The 16497-nt window shown below is 40.4% G+C and overlaps 1 protein-coding gene across 2 annotated transcripts in view; it reads left to right on the forward strand.

The window, feature by feature from the left end:
* The window catches only part of MOSMO (modulator of smoothened), a 29724-nt gene that overhangs the window by 7994 nt on the left and 5233 nt on the right, over positions 1-16497 (forward strand). Inside the window, exons 2-3 of one of the 2 annotated variants that reach the window (XR_010434705.1) lie at positions 11906-12118; positions 12973-13079. Coding sequence is in view for 1 of the 2 variants with exons in the window: in XM_064673005.1 (XP_064529075.1) it covers positions 11906-12118 (213 nt within the window). In the remaining variant the exon portion in view is untranslated. The remainder of the gene's footprint in view (positions 1-11905; positions 12119-12972; positions 13080-16497) is intronic. The other variant, XM_064673005.1, reaches the window with a different exon arrangement.

Here is a 16497-nt window from a genome sequence, read left to right on the forward strand (position 1 = left end):
AAGGTGTAGTGATTAATACCCCACTTAGATGTTTAAATACTTGTCCAGTTGAAGACAGTTCACATTAAGCCTTGAACTTCCTTGACCGTGAGCAATTCTTTGTGCTGTTGTTTGGACACTGCATTGGTAGGGCTGGGCTGCCTCTGGGCTTGGTACATCCAAGAATTTAATAATCAAATTACAGTGTTCATAGACAGTAAAGTCAAGTAGTTTATTTCTGTGCTGCTCATCATGTTTGTAGAGTTTTAGTGTTGCAGTTCTTACTCGCGGGTTTTCCGTTCCTTTGCCCAGGTTGTTCTTGCCTTGTTTCCACTTTTCGTGCTGTGACTACTTTCAGCTGTTGGCAATAATGTCATTTAGTTGTATTTTAAGGAATAAGTGTGGGATCAAAATAGGAGGGAATAGGACAACTGATCGTTCGCTGTGTGCCTCAGAACTGCTCTGCTGTGAATACTTCAGAAGGGCTGCTTTGAACACTGATTCTTTCTACTCTTCTCAAATTGATGGCACATATACTAATGTTCTTAGGCTTAGTGAAACAGCTTGCTTTCTGCAATAAAATCTTTGTATCCATGTGGAATGAGAGGGATTCGGACTTCATTGATGGGCAAGACAAATGTACAAGTAAGGGGGAATGGTTTTATCTGTAACTTAATCTGTGTGAGCTTATTGCATCAAACACTCACAACCTTTGGTTATAATGTCTTTATACCAAACCAAAGTGAAGAAAACTGATGAGGGGTTGTCATGGACCTCAAGTTTCCTAAAGGATGACTTTCGTATAGAGAGTGACTTGTTTGACTTAAAAATTTACTTTGATGTTCAGTCTTCTCTACACAAAATAGAAAGGCTCTAAATTGCAGCATTAAGAGGTATCTTTTCTTAAGCATAGACAGTAATCCAACAGTATTCCCACCATCAGTGGAAATGTCAGCTCCAGAACTGCCACAGTGGAAGATTCTGATTTCCTTTCTCGTAGAGGAGAAAAGGCACTGCTGCTTCACTGCCTGTTGATGTGAGGAGCCTTGTGGGCGTAGCGTGCTGTGGGGGAAGAGAAGTCACAAGGGTGAAAAAAGAACTTCTTTTCCTTAGGTTGAATTCCGTTCTGAAACTAATCATGCACCTAAATTCACGAGTTAATGATGTGCTCTCCATTGCAGAAACTCATGTGGGAAGAAGCACGTTTCATGTTGTCTTTGAAACCCACACTTAATTCAATTTAAAAACTATGCTACAAGATTGTACAGGAAACCTGGAAAGATTGAAAGGCCAAACATTTCTAATGTGGTCCCATAAATTCTTTCAGTGGAATATTAGTGGGTCACTCAGCAATTCCAAGAAGCACTCTGAAGCTTAATACATGAAAAATGGTGAAATAAAGAGAATAAAGGGCAGAAGTAGTAGTTGCTGTTTCACGAACAGAAGTCTGTTGACTTATGCCCAGTGGAATCTGAAGTAAATGCTGTCTGTAAGTAGATGTTCAGTAAGATGAAGTTGATGAGTATTTCTTGGTTTTTTATATCAAATCTAACATTAGAGTGAATTCTGCTTCAGAATGTCAGTATAACAACTGTATAAACATTTGTTAACAGATATGCTCTTTGGAGCACTATATAACATCTGATTGCTTTTGAAGAATAGTCCCATTTGCTCAGAAAGGGCTGAGCCTTGCTGTTTTCAGTAAAGTATAAATTTAACTGTTCAGGAATGATCTGTCTTCTCTTATTCTAGCAAAAAAAAAAAAAAAAAGGTCTCCAGACTCTAGGAGTCTATTTTTGTAGATGCCAATTTGTGATAAGGGAGAAAGTGTTATCACCACACAGACAGCACCTGTTAATTGCCTAAATAATTCAGGCTTAAATTATGCAGGCTTCTAAACCAAGGACTTGCCCTAGCAAAAGGGATAAGAAAATATAACTTCAGGATAGACCCTGAATATGCTTCCTGCCTTTCTATTCTTCTTTGTTTTTAATGTTTTTCTTGTGATGGGAACAACAAGCAAATGCCTAATTTCAAGAATTATTACTGCAGAAGAAGGTTGGGGTTCGGTTTCGTTTGGTTTATTTTCCAGTTTGCCTGAAAAGTAGAAGCTACTATTTAAACTGGGGGGGGGGCTTCAAATGTTAATCAGGCAGGAAACTGTGTGCCAGCAGTCCTTGAGGACAGCTGGTGTGTAGTTAAGCTGTGTGTCAGTCTGTATTTCAGCACGTGAAGCGTTATTGGAGATAATGAAATCTTTGCCCCTGTACCTCATCCCTTTCAAGTGCAGTTTAACCTGCATTGCTGGTTCTTAGTCATACACAGGTTTGGCAACAGCTAAAAAGTGCCTTTAGGAATAAAATCTAAGGTTGGGTTTTATTCTACTTGAAATATTATTCCAGTTGCAATGAAATATGTCTTCGGGCAAATAGGTGCCATTCTTCAGTTGACAAAGATGCCTTATGGAATAAAGCCAAGTCTGGTAGACAGGGATAGCATCTTTTATATTCCCAACCAGTACAGTGAGGGAAACCTGTGTGTCCAAGGAAGGGCTTGCAAGACCAGAAATGTGCCTAATCTTTCCAGTTATTCTAGAGGTTTTAATAAAAGATTATTTCTACCTGCCAACTTCCCTTCTTGTGTCCTCATTGCTATAAATACAATCCTGCCATCAGCTGTGTGATTTGAAGGAACTGCCACAATTGTTAGTACATTTTGTTTGCTTTTTGAATGTTTTGTTCTTTATTTAGCATAGTCTGTTGTACTTTCAGGCAATCTGGGCCTAACATATTCTCCCAGAAGTGGACCAAGAGAAAGTTAGGCTCAGGTGTAAGTAAACATTCAAGCACATAATGTGCATTTGGGCTGAGTGTTTGCAGAACACACACCTAAACTTTGCAAATATGTTTCTAACCATATAAATGCCAAAAGGCATTTCAACACTTCTCTTTTCACCTTCACCACTGGGTGATTCACAAGGCCATGGAAGAGCCAGATTAGTGGGTGTCCTTGGAGCATGTCTGATGCAAGCTGAGATCAGCACAGCAGTTACGTCTGAGGAGGAAGACGATCCTTATTGCTCCTGAATTTGATTTGATAAAATGCACAAGGAATCTTGGAGGGCAGGGCCAGGACCTGAATTTTTCCCCTACCTTGAGTGCCTTTGTCACTAGGTGAGAGAAATTGCTTTAGGCTGTAAGCAGGAAGGCTGATACTCCTCTAATTTTTCTCTCCATGAATAAAGAGAGAGAGAACAATAGGATACTTTACTTGATGTGGTTTGAGGATTTTGGTGTATCTATCCTGATCTGCTTGAACATAACTAAGTTTGAAACTCAACTGACTTGGTGATGTGATGCTTTTGGATATGCAGGAGTTAAAAATGGAGCCTGTGAACAGACCACCTGATAAGACACCAGTGTAGTGGATCACCTTTTACACAGAAGATGCAGAATTTCCATGGTTTTCTGGTTGTGTCATGTTGGTACCACAGGGCAAACTCTGGTGCTGCCATTACTGACCCAGCCTGTCCACCTCATGTCACTGGCTCGAGCCCCAAAGACCTGCACATCAGCCACAGGTTGGGAAGTGATGAACAGACCATTTCTGATAAGGCTGGGGTAGGGTCGTGTGGGGTGTTGGATAAAGAGGTGTCACTTTACAGCTCTGTCTGAAGCCAAATATAACTAACTCTGTTAAAAAGAAAAAAAGCTCATCAGATGTTGAACGGCAGAACAGCTGTAGATGTCGTAGCTTGTGGCTTTCAACTGAACATATGGCATAAAACTGGTGTAGCTGACTAGAAAAATCGTTTTTAAATATTGACACTGCCTTTGATCTTTCTTCTCTTAGGCAGTGAATTTTGTCAACCTTGAGTAGCTCTGTTTTGGTTGGAGGAAAAATGGGAATAACTATGGATTTTTGTTTGGTTTTTTTAAGCTAAATAAAACATTAAGTTTTCTTATTTTAAAAAAGGTTCTCTCTTTTTTCCAGGCCCTTGCCACTTCAGAAGCTGTAAAGATTCTAGTCACTGACAACACTGTCCCATTGTGAAAATGCTCATAGTGTTAGAAAATTAACAAACAGAAGGATGCAGCTTATTAGAAATCCTGTTTACCAACATTTAATTACTGCTGACTTCTGAAGTAGGAAAGAATACCTTCAGCATGGGCAGATTTCTTGGCTCTGATACATGAGAACACAGAGCCTTTTTTGTGTCAGGAGAGTTGTTCCTGCATTGTTGCCTGAGGATAGCTCTTAGAGAGTCTGTGGTCCATCTCAGAAAAATAATTAAAACAAATTAAAAAAAGAGGGGATGCAGAAGAAAAAAAGCATTAAATAAACCCAACACACAAGCAGCATGGCATTGAATCCTTGTATACTGGGATTCAGAAATAAACTTGCTTTTATTGGTCCAACTGTCTGCAGTGTAAACATCACTTGCAATTAGTATATCATAATGATTGTCATCTGTAGTAATAAACTTTTGTAATACATGTAAGTCTTTCCCAATAGATGGCCTCTGATTTTTTTTTTTTTTTTAATTTAAGGAGGAGGGAGGGAGAAGACTGTGGTTTTTGTGAAGGGGGGATTTGGTTTGCATTAAGCATGATACAAACATGGAATTGAAAACTTTTGAGGCAACTCAGGCACCAGATGTTGTTCAGCAGCAAGGCAGGCTTTTCTGCTAATATACTACAACTCTTCCAGCTTTGACTTTAGACTTTAAAGCTTTGAATTATTCTCTTTAAAAGCCAGAAAGCTTTCTGAAGAGTGACCAAAAATGGTACCTGGTAAGTTAAACTCTCTGGAAAAGAGGTTGGTAAATATAATTAAATTGGTAGGTTCCTCATAGCTGGGTTTGAAGCTAGGGATGTTACCTCACCTATATGAGTATTTTTAAGAATACTTAATTCCTGAAACAGGGAAACACCCTTTACATCTCTAGAACAAGAAGGATGGTGCATTTCAAAGTTGGTATGGATAAATGGAGTAGAAGAGAAACATCAGCTTATATAACATAATCTTAAAACATTGACTTGAATTGCTCTTAAAAGAGGCCCTCTAGGTATAGCAGAGACTTTGCAAATAAATCTAGGTCTTTAGTGAAAACTGACGTTTTAACATTGCATAAATATTTTTTAGGTGTGTCTTTCATGCCAGTAAACATTCAGTGGGTGTATGTATTGATCTTGAATGTGGTCTTCTTCCAAGTGAGAAACTCCAAAGCTTTTTTCCCAGGGTTACAACACCTATTAGATGATTTGAGAGACAAATTGGAGTGAATGCCAAAAACATAAGATTTGACTTACAAAGGGCAGGAAAGATAATTCATAATCCCTTTGTTTTGAACTCCTCTATGTTCGGTGCTTTTGCAGTTGATCCTCTGTTATTCTTTTCAGCCTTCCTTTAAAATTTATAAATCTTATTTTTGTGAATCTGAACTTGGTTTCCTATGAATCTTACTGGCTGAACTACATACTGGAACATCCGCAGGGAAAGAATCGACCTGTTATGCCACATCCTGAATACTGTACTTGCATGGTAACCTCCAAGTTATTTTAGTGGCATAAGTGCTAAAGAGCATCTACTCAGAGTACCCCCATCCCTCACAAAAGAAGTAATTATTAATGTAAGAACAGTAACAGATATGGTATTCTCATACTTGATTAGAAACTGGTAGTGGATCCTATCTTACATTTTGACCATTTTGTATACTTTTTATTGCTACTGAGGTGTAATTCAGTTATTGTATTGTCCTACAACAATGACCTAAGCACAAATGTGGAGGAAAAGGTGCTCAACTTGCTTATAGTTACTTAGCTGCAGTTAATTATGTGTGAAGGCTATTTAAAAAATGCTCAGATATGACGTAGTTTGAGGCTGTATTAGAATTGCTTTAATCGGTCAGCGGTTGAAAATTTAGATGAGGACTAACTACATTTCCTTTTACAAGACTCTGACTGTGAGCAGTTGTAGATACAAACCAGTTCTGGGAGCTCTGCCTGTGGGCACCACGTGGTGGGACTGGACATACAGAGACCCCGTGACTGACTGTTAAACCTGGACCGTGCCTTGCAGAGTCAAGTGGTCTTCCCCAGCGTTGCTAATCCCTTTTTCCTCCTCAGTTTTGCAAACCAGCAGGATGCTGTTATCTTTTCCCCCTTCACGCCAGAGGTGGTGCTTTTCCTACAAAAGCGTAGCTTTTCCACTAACCTCCTGCATTGCTTGCTCTGGGCGTGACTAATCTCCTCATAAGGGTACAGGGTACAGGGCCTGATTTCTGATGGAGTTTTGCACTGGAATAAGTAGGATTAACTGTATGAAGCACTTCCAAGGCTGTGGTAGGGAAAGATTAGCAGTGTCAGTTCCCTGGATTTTGGGAAAGGCAGAAGGGAGAGCACCATGTTTCCAAGGAATCACTACCTAGAACATAGAATTAATAGAATTTTTGCCCAGAACAAAATACATATAAATAAACAGAAATAAGTCATTCTCTCTTCCCCCTTTATTAGCAACATCACTTCAAGTGCCCATTGCAGGAAAATAAATTCCATATGTAAGAATGGGAAACATCCCATCTTCAACTGCCAAATTCCTTTGATGACTTTTCAAAGTTTCTTCTTGGAAACACCTTCTCCTTGTTTGTTATTCCGGGCAGGTGTGTTGGAACTACTGTTACAGATACAGGGATTTAGCCTGCCATGACCAAAGCACTGTGTTTTCTTTAGACCTTTCAAGTTTCCCCCTGGGTTGGTAGCAAGTACAGCTGTGCACTACACAGCTGCAGCCTGGTCTTAAATGGACCTACACCTTTTCCCATTCAAGTTTATCAGCTCGAGAGAACTTAGAAATTTTCCAAAGATGACTTAACTCCTGCCCTTGTCTGTGGCACAATGAGAGTTCCAGGGAATGCCTTAACTGAGCTGCCCTTATTTTACATATGTCATTCCCTGGCATGTGACTGTTACCTAACCAGCAGTAATGAATGTTTTAGTGTGCCCAGATAACTCAGCTCCATATCCTGTGCTCATTACTAAAACACAGAACTTACCAGTGTCCTTGCCACATTGGCGATGAGCTAAGATTTATGTGACCAGCACCTCGTTAGGAGCCCTCTAAACTGTGCTCTTTGCTTAGCAAAGATGGTTTAACAAGTCCACAGGACACTGTAGAAAAGCATCTTGTTTGAGCAGAAATTGTCTGGCACTCACAAATGGCTTTTCTGGCAGAATCATCCCATCTCATCAGGACAGCGAGCGGGGGAGAGCAGGTGGGCTATCTGGGAGTGGTTGGATGCTTTAACCTCCTCACTAGGCATATTGGCCTGTAATATTTATTTAATGTTAGTGTTAAGCATTTTGCTGAGGATGTCATTGATGTATGGAAGGTAAAAGTGAGGAAGCTCTTGTCACAGAGTATAAGGGGTTGCAGATGCACTTAAACATTTTCTCTAATAGGAAAGAGTAAAGAGATTTTCAAGTGGGGACAGTAGGGGAGGACAGAGGAGGAGCAGCACCCCAAGCTGAGCAAGAGCGGTTCTGAGGATGTTTGTGTGAGAGCATAGCTGAGCTCTGTGACCTTCTAATGTTTGAGCCCCACCTCGTTCACTGCATTGTGCTTTTACCATATTAGTTGTTTCTCATGCTGTGGCAAGCTCCTCATGGCAGTGGCACCTCTCCTGTGTCCATCTGGCACGCTTGATCCCACATGTTCTGGCAATCAAGGAACAGATGAACAGCGAGCATCTGAACGGCCGTTATTGTGCTGCTGCTTTCCAGCCGTGGTATTGCTGTGCCACTTTTAATAATTCAGAAGTGATGTAGAGGAGGGGGAGTCAAAGGGCTGCAGCAATCTTTGTTTCTCTCTGTAGCGTGTGATTCCTCCTTGGTGGCTCTGTAGTTACCAGGGAAACAGGAGAGGGATGGCACAGCACCGCGGGGCTGGAGTGGGACTTGGGGGTCGGCTCCCTGGCAGCTGCTCGTTGCACCCAGGGGGAGAACGAGGGCTTGCCTTTCCTTGGTTTGGTGCCTTTCCCCCTCTTTCCCTCAGTGGTTTTGTGAAAATTGTTAAATTGGTGATGCTCCCCAGTGTTGGTGTATTTGTTAAAGAGTCTTTTTATTACTGATTCTAGCAAAAACATGCAGTGTCAGAAAAAGAGCATTAGTGTCAGTCTGGAGGAGTTGGGTGATCACAAAATCTTTCTCTGGTATTAACTGGAGACTGTCACTACTGGAAGGTTGTTTAATGTGTTTGAAATGCTTTGGCACTTCAGGGAATAGATTTACTGGGAAAGACTAAGGACCACTTCACTAACATTTGCTCAGGGCAGCATTCTCTGATTTGATAAAGGTTGAATCTCATTTTTAGTAATTAGCATATATATCCTAATCACCTCTTGCACCGCCTGCGCTGACCTGAATAATGCCAGTCTTGGAGAGAGGCAAACAAGAGCATGGGAGCAGTTCCTGCACCTCAGGGTCGTCCTTGTGGCTCCTGACGTGTGGGAATGGGGAGGTGGAGGAAGGGCAGATGTGCTCACTCCACTGCACATGTTTTAGGGCTGGATCCATCTTTAAGCTGCCTAATCTACTGGCATTAGCTGTGCTGTTTGCTTGGCACCTGTGTTAAGTGCTTAGATTTGCAACAATTATGCTGAAGTTGTTCTGAGAGAATGACTTAAAAACCTCTTTTACCTATGGATCAGAGTGGAACTTGGTGACTGGTTTGAGATGGACTCGGGCTATTCTCTAACTACAGGCAGAAGGAGACTGTTCAGTTTATTATCTCTGTCCCTCCTTCAGTGATAGACTAGATAAGGTTAAACAAGACTCTCTGTGATAAGTTAGTTTGTTGGCAGCTGCCTGGCAACTGTTTGCTTGATTGGTTTAGAACAGGACCAACACAATAAAATACCATTATAAACACTCTTCTTTTGAATTCCATGGCAAATAAATATGCTTTTTCCACACCAGAGACTTCTTTTGAAGTCTGCATTCAACAGGAGATTTGTCATTATGGGAGAAAGCCCTGAGATTTAATTTCCTTGTGCCCGGTTTATGTACACAAGTGAGGTATTCCTGTGTAGTCAACTTAAACTATAACTACATTCATGAGTTCTTAATGAGGTTGTTTTTCCAGTTACCTTTGTGAAACCTTCAGAAATGGTTCCCAGACCTCTTGCCCTCCATTTGCCTCCCCAGAGTCTGCAGACTCGAGATTCAAAACCTTAAATATGGAGTATATCCCCTTCAGATTTGTAATCCATGGAGCAGATTTAAGAAAAAATACTGGTATGTGCTAGCAAAAGCTTAACCATAAAGTTCACTATATTTCCTCCAAAAATGGCAGATTCTGAAATTTAATTGCTGACACTGTAAAATTCTGTTAAAAAAAAAAAAAAAGAAGAAGAAAAAGCCAGAGTGAAACAATACACTTGGGCACCAGAAGTGGTGTTTAGGAAACCATGCTCTCAATAGTTTCTTGCAACTATCTTTGTATGAAAAAGGAATGCTACTCTGGTACTCACAATTCAGAGATTTTTGTCCTCCTTTTTTTAATTTTCAGTTGTGGGTTTCTTGGTTTGGGTGGGTTTTTTTAGAAAATGACCCTTTGGATGTTGACAGTAAAAAAAGCATTTCATTGAAAAATAGTAGTTCAAGATGGAGTTTTCTTGTGTTTCCTCTAAATATGGCAGTACTGGGCTTAGCTGACATGTTAAATGTGCTCATGTTAATTGAAAAATATCTTCAATATAAATTGTAAATTCATCTGAAAGATGAAGTCGTTGTCCCTTGCTAATACATGCTCTTCTATAGCAGCTGTTCTTTAGTTTCAGTTAACACACAAAATGGAACCAAGTCCAGCACAGGGGCTCTGTTGCTTTTGCCAAAGTTAAAAATGCACTAAATTATTGCCACTGAAGTTAGGAGAGGTCTCTGAATTCAGAAAACATCTACTGAGCATGTGATGTCATTTTTATGAAGTCATTCTTTGATCAGAAATACAGTTTGGAAAAAACTGACTTCTGCTGTAAGTATAGTAAAATTGTTGGTAAATCCTAGTCCTGCAGAGTGATTGGGATCGACTTCCTGTTGTGTGATACTGCAGTGAATAAGACTCTTTATCCCCAAACTCCAGGAGACTGTTTAGTGTTTTGTATGAGGTTCTGCAGTGTGTTCCAGGGAGCTTGACTTTTAAGGACACAGCAGCTGATGTGCAATGAAAACATTGCAGGCTATGAAAAGCCAACTGAGAAGCAGTTCCTGTAAAACTGTACTGTACAGGTGTGTGAGCTGTGCAGGGTTGCTCTTGTGATTCTGGCTCAGTTTTGTGTAGCCCTGGGGCACAGCAATGGTGTGATTGCTGTGTATCTGGAATAGAAAATGCCAATTTTATTGAGGTTTGTAGCTGTTCAGCTGTTAGCTGAAAATTCGTCTCTAAATCTTTCAGTTGTGTAATTAAAAGGATGTATTTGAATGGGACTGAAATTTGTAGTCTAAGAAAGGTTACAGGAATGCTTCAGCAAAACTGATTCTATAACAGTTTTGCTTTTGGTTCTTCCCATCCTCTGGGAGTGTATGTGAAGCACTACATCTAATCAAACATAATATGCTGCCTCCTAACCCAAGGATTCTGAGGTCAGAAGCTGATTCTGGCGGTACTTCTTGCTGAGGTGTGAGCACACAGGATCTGTAGAAGTTGGCTCCAGAGTTCTAGGAGGTGCAGTAGGACTGGTTACCCTTTTGACTATTGGCTTAATTCTTTGTTTCATGCTTTTTTTTTTCCCCCAAAAAAGAAGCTAAAAAGTATGACAGATGTTTCCTCCTCCAAAGGACATGCTAAACCTAAGCTTCCAAGTCTTACTGTAATTGTTTCTGAGTTGCCCTCTTTTTGTTTGAAACAGGTCAACTAAAACCATATTTACTTGAAGTAATTTGTGGAGAAAGTTTTTGACTCTAATGCTATCCACTATTGTTTTTTTCTCCTAATTTAGATAAAGGATAATTGTGATTACTTAGGAAAACAGTTCAGAAGAAGGGACAAAGTTGAGAAATACAGAACTTACTGTTTAAGAGACACTGGAAGAAATGGGTCTTAATCTTGCATGTTAAAGTGGGGTTAAAATTTTCCAAATTAATATAACTTCATTATTAAAGTTTAGTAAAAGCTTCTTGATGAATCTCAAAACTACTGAATTGGATTTCAAAGCAGATTTTTTAAATTATTATTTAACAGAAAATACATCATTTTGTGTAAAACTTTAGGGTTCATGTACCAGTCTTACCATTTTTCTAGGATCTTTTTGATAGATCTTTTGTGTAGATATCCCAGTTTATGTGTGCAGTTATTCTTGTTAACCATCAAAAGGATTGACCAGAGGGACTCTTAAAGAGCTGTTGTCAATAAGCAGGGGTATAAAATGTTTTTAAAATCATACATGAATCAAATGCAGTTTCTGCTGCAAGACTTAGAGGATTAAAACTGTATTTACAGATGAGGGAAAAAGGTATTAGACAATTAAAGGCATTTTAGGGGGACTTGAGCTCCTTTTGTTAGATTATAAAAGTACTTCATCTTGCAGAGATGAGGGAGTGATCCTCTGTACAACTCAGCTACCACATTAGCTGATACTGGTAGGCTTTATTAGGAGTGCTTTATCCCTTTGATTAGACCTTGATTGCCACTCAGGAACCAGATACAGCTTGCAGCCATCTCACTTCAACTTAATGCAAGTGCATGATGACAGAACCTGAAGATAGATGTTCGAAGCATGCCCCCCCATCCGCTGTGTTTGAAAGGCTTATTAAGGTTCATCAAGGAAAGAATCCCTTATTTTGGGGCAATTCTGAGCTTTGGTTTGCGATTGAGCGCCCCTCAGAGAGGATTTTGAAAGTTTACTTGCCTCTCTGCTGTGTATTTTCAGGTGCTCTCACAGTTGGCCTTGTGCGACAGTGTCAAACCATCCATGGACGTGACAGGACCTGTATTCCTCCACGGCTGCCTCCCGAGTGGGTCACTACGTTATTTTTCATCATAATGGGAATCATTTCACTAACTGTCACTTGTGGTTTGCTGGTGGCTTCCCACTGGCGAAGAGAAGCTACTAAATATGCCCGCTGGATAGCTTTCACTGGAAGTAAGTGACCTCAACTGCACAGTTGCCCTGTATGCAGGATAAACTGGTGGAGTCTGAAATAACACTGTAGTGTGGTCAAGGAGCAGTGCTCAGGGCTCTTACTGCACAAAACATTCCCTCTCTTTTAAATACCACATCTGAGGGAAAAATAAGTCTTCCAAAATAAAGGGGTTGGTGTCGTGACTGTAATTGAGAGGGAATAATAGTCTGTGGGCCCAAGGTGAGAGAAGGGAAGGCCTGACCCCTTGACCTTCCTTGGGCAGTGCCATTAATTGACCTAAGGGAATGAGCAGGGATAGAAGAGGTCAGTCCTGATTTGAGTGTCTGTAGTGTTTCATACTGCCCTACTCCCATATAACCAGGACTTATTCCCAGCTGCATGGAATGACAGAGAATCCTCTCCCCAAGGCAGTGGAGGCAGTTGGTCCATCTGAGACAATCCATCCCTACTTCAGGTGTCTCGTGATCACCTGGCTCGGGGTTGATGCTGGTTCAGTCCTGCTTCGTGCTCCCGGTGGCTGCTTTATTCAGAGTATCTGCATCCTAATTGGCAATGCAGGAGGATTGCCCACTGCAGAGCATCTGCTGTGCTTCACAGCACTGAGACTTCTGCTTCCAGGAGTGACCTGCAGCCGTGCTCTAGCCAGAGGGAGGAGTGCCACTGTTTCTCTGCCTCCCCTGACTGTGCTCTGCATGAGCACCCATTGTAACTCCTCACAGCTGAGCCCTCTCTAGCAGCCCTGTGTTTCCACACAAGGAAAAATATCCTATGGCTACTTCAGTGCAAAAGAAAAACAGTTATAATGAGCAAGGGGAATAACTTTCAAACTTCCTTTTCTTGGTGTGTGTTACAGGCTTAGCCCAACTGTGAAATGGTGCCTTAATGGTGGGGAGGACAGCATGAAAAAACTCAAAACCTGAGGGCTTTTAAATTGACTTGAATTATGACATGCCACTAAAGGTAGCGTGAACACTAACTAGAAAATGCAAGTTTGTGGTTTACACGGGCATAAATAAGGTTTAATGGAACTCTGTGACATCTAATGATATCTAATATGAGTAAGATTTAACCTTGTTTTGGGGAAGGGAATAATATTAAGAAGTGCTCAGCTTCAACAAAGGTACTTCACTGAGGCACTTGTACAATCAAAGCCATCCTTCTGACAACTCTGCTACACAGCATATTAAATTAATAGTGCAGTTCCTGCAGACAATGGAGCTATTGAAATGCTGTATCTGTTGTGATTGAGTTTTATTTATTTTCCGGTGAATGATTGAAATAGCAGATATGAGCATTCCTGAATATTCCACCCCAACTTTTCCAGTGCACTTGTTTATCTATACATATTCCATGTATATCTAATATATGTGGGGGGGTTAATCTCAAAATGCTGTATAAGATTAAGATGCTTACAGTAAGCTGAAGTGAAAGCTCTAGGGCAAGAAAGGGGTTTTGAAGTACTATGTATTAATGTTTTTCTTAAATATCTCAAATTGTCACATCCCTGCAGCTTTAGTTTTCTACAACTGTGATGATTAGTTCAGCCAAAAGGGCTGGTTTTTGTCTTGGGTTTTGGGGTTTTTTTCCTGTAGATTTCTTTAGGCTTGCAACAGGTCCATTATTAGATGTTTCAATATAGAAGGAAATTCTTTTATTTCAGCACTTGTCTTTTGTTATGAGATATTTAATAATGAAACATCCTAATTTATTCTTCTGCGAGTCAGAATTAATCATAATTCTATTATGATACGATCTCTGCGTTGATGAAATTCTAAAATTCAATGTCTTTGGTATTCATCTCCAATACATAGAACTCTGTGACGTTTGCATTCCTGTTAACAATGGTGATGGGAAGTCTGATTGCTTAACTCACTTGTAAGAAAAATCAATTTTGCAAAACAGAAATGAATGGAAGGAAGAATTCTATATTTTTCAAAAAGTTGATGAGAGTGACTTCTGTGGTTCACTGGATGCAACACAAATTAGTAACCTATTTGTAGATCAGTGTTAGGAAACATGCAGCCATGTGGAATCAACTTGGAATACCACGAGCAGGTTCTTCCTGTGAAGTGCCAGTGCTGTTTAGATGAAAACATGTGTAACTCATTAGAAGGGGGTAGGGAAAACTTCATATTTGTATTTCATCTCGTCTGCAAGCAATTTCAAGACTTAACAGCCTTGTGCAGGCTGCTGGCAGGATATTCTTCTCACAGAACTTTCTGAACACAACTCAGGACATGCCATCCTAGGCAGGCAGGGAAGTCTGCTGGGACTTCCAAGGGAAGCTCTGGGACTGGCAGCTCTGTTCCTTCAAATGCAAGGGGGTCTGGAGTAAATACCTGAGGGCAAAGGAGTCCTCTTGCTCAGCCCTTTCTTTGCAACTCTGACAGCAGCAAGGAAAGCCTGGTAAGAGGTCACTGGCCCAGTTCATGCTGGAATTTATATATAAATGCATAAGTTATATTTCTCATGGAATTTTTGCTTGTAATCTTGTCGTCTTGGATGACTTCAGATTTTTTCAACCGTGTACCTATAAATATGAATTATTCTGAGAGTGGTCTTGTCTGTCTTGTTTAGTGAAGAGGCAAGTGAAAGACAAAAGTTGGATCTGGCAGTTCTCTTTCCTGTATGCCTCTCCGAAGGGATCCACCCAAGAGGGGGTTAACAGGCACAGCCTTTGCCTCATTCCCCAGCCATTGGTGGGTTTTCTGCACAGAAACTTGTCTGACCTCTCTGCAAACCAGCTTTGTGGAGAGGAGAGATATTGCTGTCCTTCAGGTCATACTGCATGAGTGACAAAAGTCTTCTAAAGGCAAATGTGAAGGTCTTCCTTCATTTTCTGTGGATCAGTCCTTCAGGAATCACAGTATTCCTACTGATGTGATAGGTTTTGTCATTTTAGACACAGACACTATGAAATCTGTCACTGGTGTTAGTAGTCTTTACACTCTAAAAGAGAGGGTGTGGTGAAGGTATGAAAATCTCAAATGTAATTTTCATGGTCCTTCGGACAGATACTGTTAAGTTGCATAATTCAACACAATGCCCAGAGCTTATTCCCTGTGGAGGCTTCCGAGGTGGTCTTATGTATATTATAACAATCTCGGCTATTGCAGGAATTCACAGAGCTCCCTCAAGATCTGTTTACATCTTACAGATTCAGGCCTCTTGCCATCTGCTACAACCAGAAAGGGAATTAATTCTGTGTCTGCTACACTGAATGAGGTGCTTCTCTGAGATGTATCAAGGGAGGAGATGTTAGAAAAATCATATTGCTACCTTCTTTCCAGCAGTTACCAGAGTCGGGTATTTGGTTTTTGGGGTTTTTTTAATGAGGATTTAAAAGTTCATGAGCATAATGGACTTGCTTTTTGGAATGCAAGTAAAAATAGGGCAGGATAATCACATCCTTAACTAACAGTAGCTATTCTGTGAACGTCTGTCACTGGTGTTCCCCAGTGAACAAAGTGCTTCATGAGTTATTAAAGATTTGTACCAGGTGCTGCTTTCTATGTTATGTCTCCCTAAAGAGATGAGCAGATATTACAGTGAGCCCTCTAAAGACTAGTCCAATTTTTTAAGACTGGATTTTTTGAAGTTGTCATTAGATGCTCAAAACAATTACAAGCTAAAGAATCATGAGACTACTGGGGGTTTTTGACAGCCACCATTCAGATGCAAACTAGACATTATTGTGTTTTATTACCTAATTATTTTTGTTACCAGAAATTGTACTCATTAAGTGGTTTTTCTGAAAATTTTCCTACACAAGGAAGAACTTGAAATCAAAAGCAAGTATTCTTAAGGGAGAAGTTCTTTATGAGTTGCTAGAAATTCAATGAATTGATACTACTAGATATGGAGAGCTACTTTTGGACTACAGCTTGCATAAGAAATTCCTACCCTCTGCCTTAAAAATCTCCTTCTAAAAGAATAAATGAGCTCTTCATATATTGGATTTTCTCATTAGTTTCTTCTTCTTTTTTTGAAATAAATTTATCATGAAGTCCTTCTTAATGACTTCTCAAAACTTTGCCTTAATTCCTTTGCCAGGCTTCCTAATCTGCCAGAGATTTTGATGGATCCATTTTTTATTTGCTATTTCAGTAGACTAAAAATTCAGTCCATGCTAAGAAAATTGCTTGGACACCCTCCCAGCAGAACATGTGCACAGTGGAAGAGAAAAGGTGGCTGGTTCCCTCTGTAGTAAATGTTTGAAATGCATATGCACATCAGCATTCTGCACCCTGCCTGCACGTGCAGAATTTATTTTTGTTCCTGCTGTGAACTGAGGGAGAGTTGAGGTGTCTGCACCCTTTTGTCCTTGGGCAGGAGCACAAGGAGACCCTGGGCACGTTCCACTTGGCACACTCCCAGC

This window comes from Pseudopipra pipra, chromosome 16, assembly GCF_036250125.1.
Source record: "Pseudopipra pipra isolate bDixPip1 chromosome 16, bDixPip1.hap1, whole genome shotgun sequence".
NCBI lineage: Eukaryota > Metazoa > Chordata > Aves > Passeriformes > Pipridae > Pseudopipra > Pseudopipra pipra.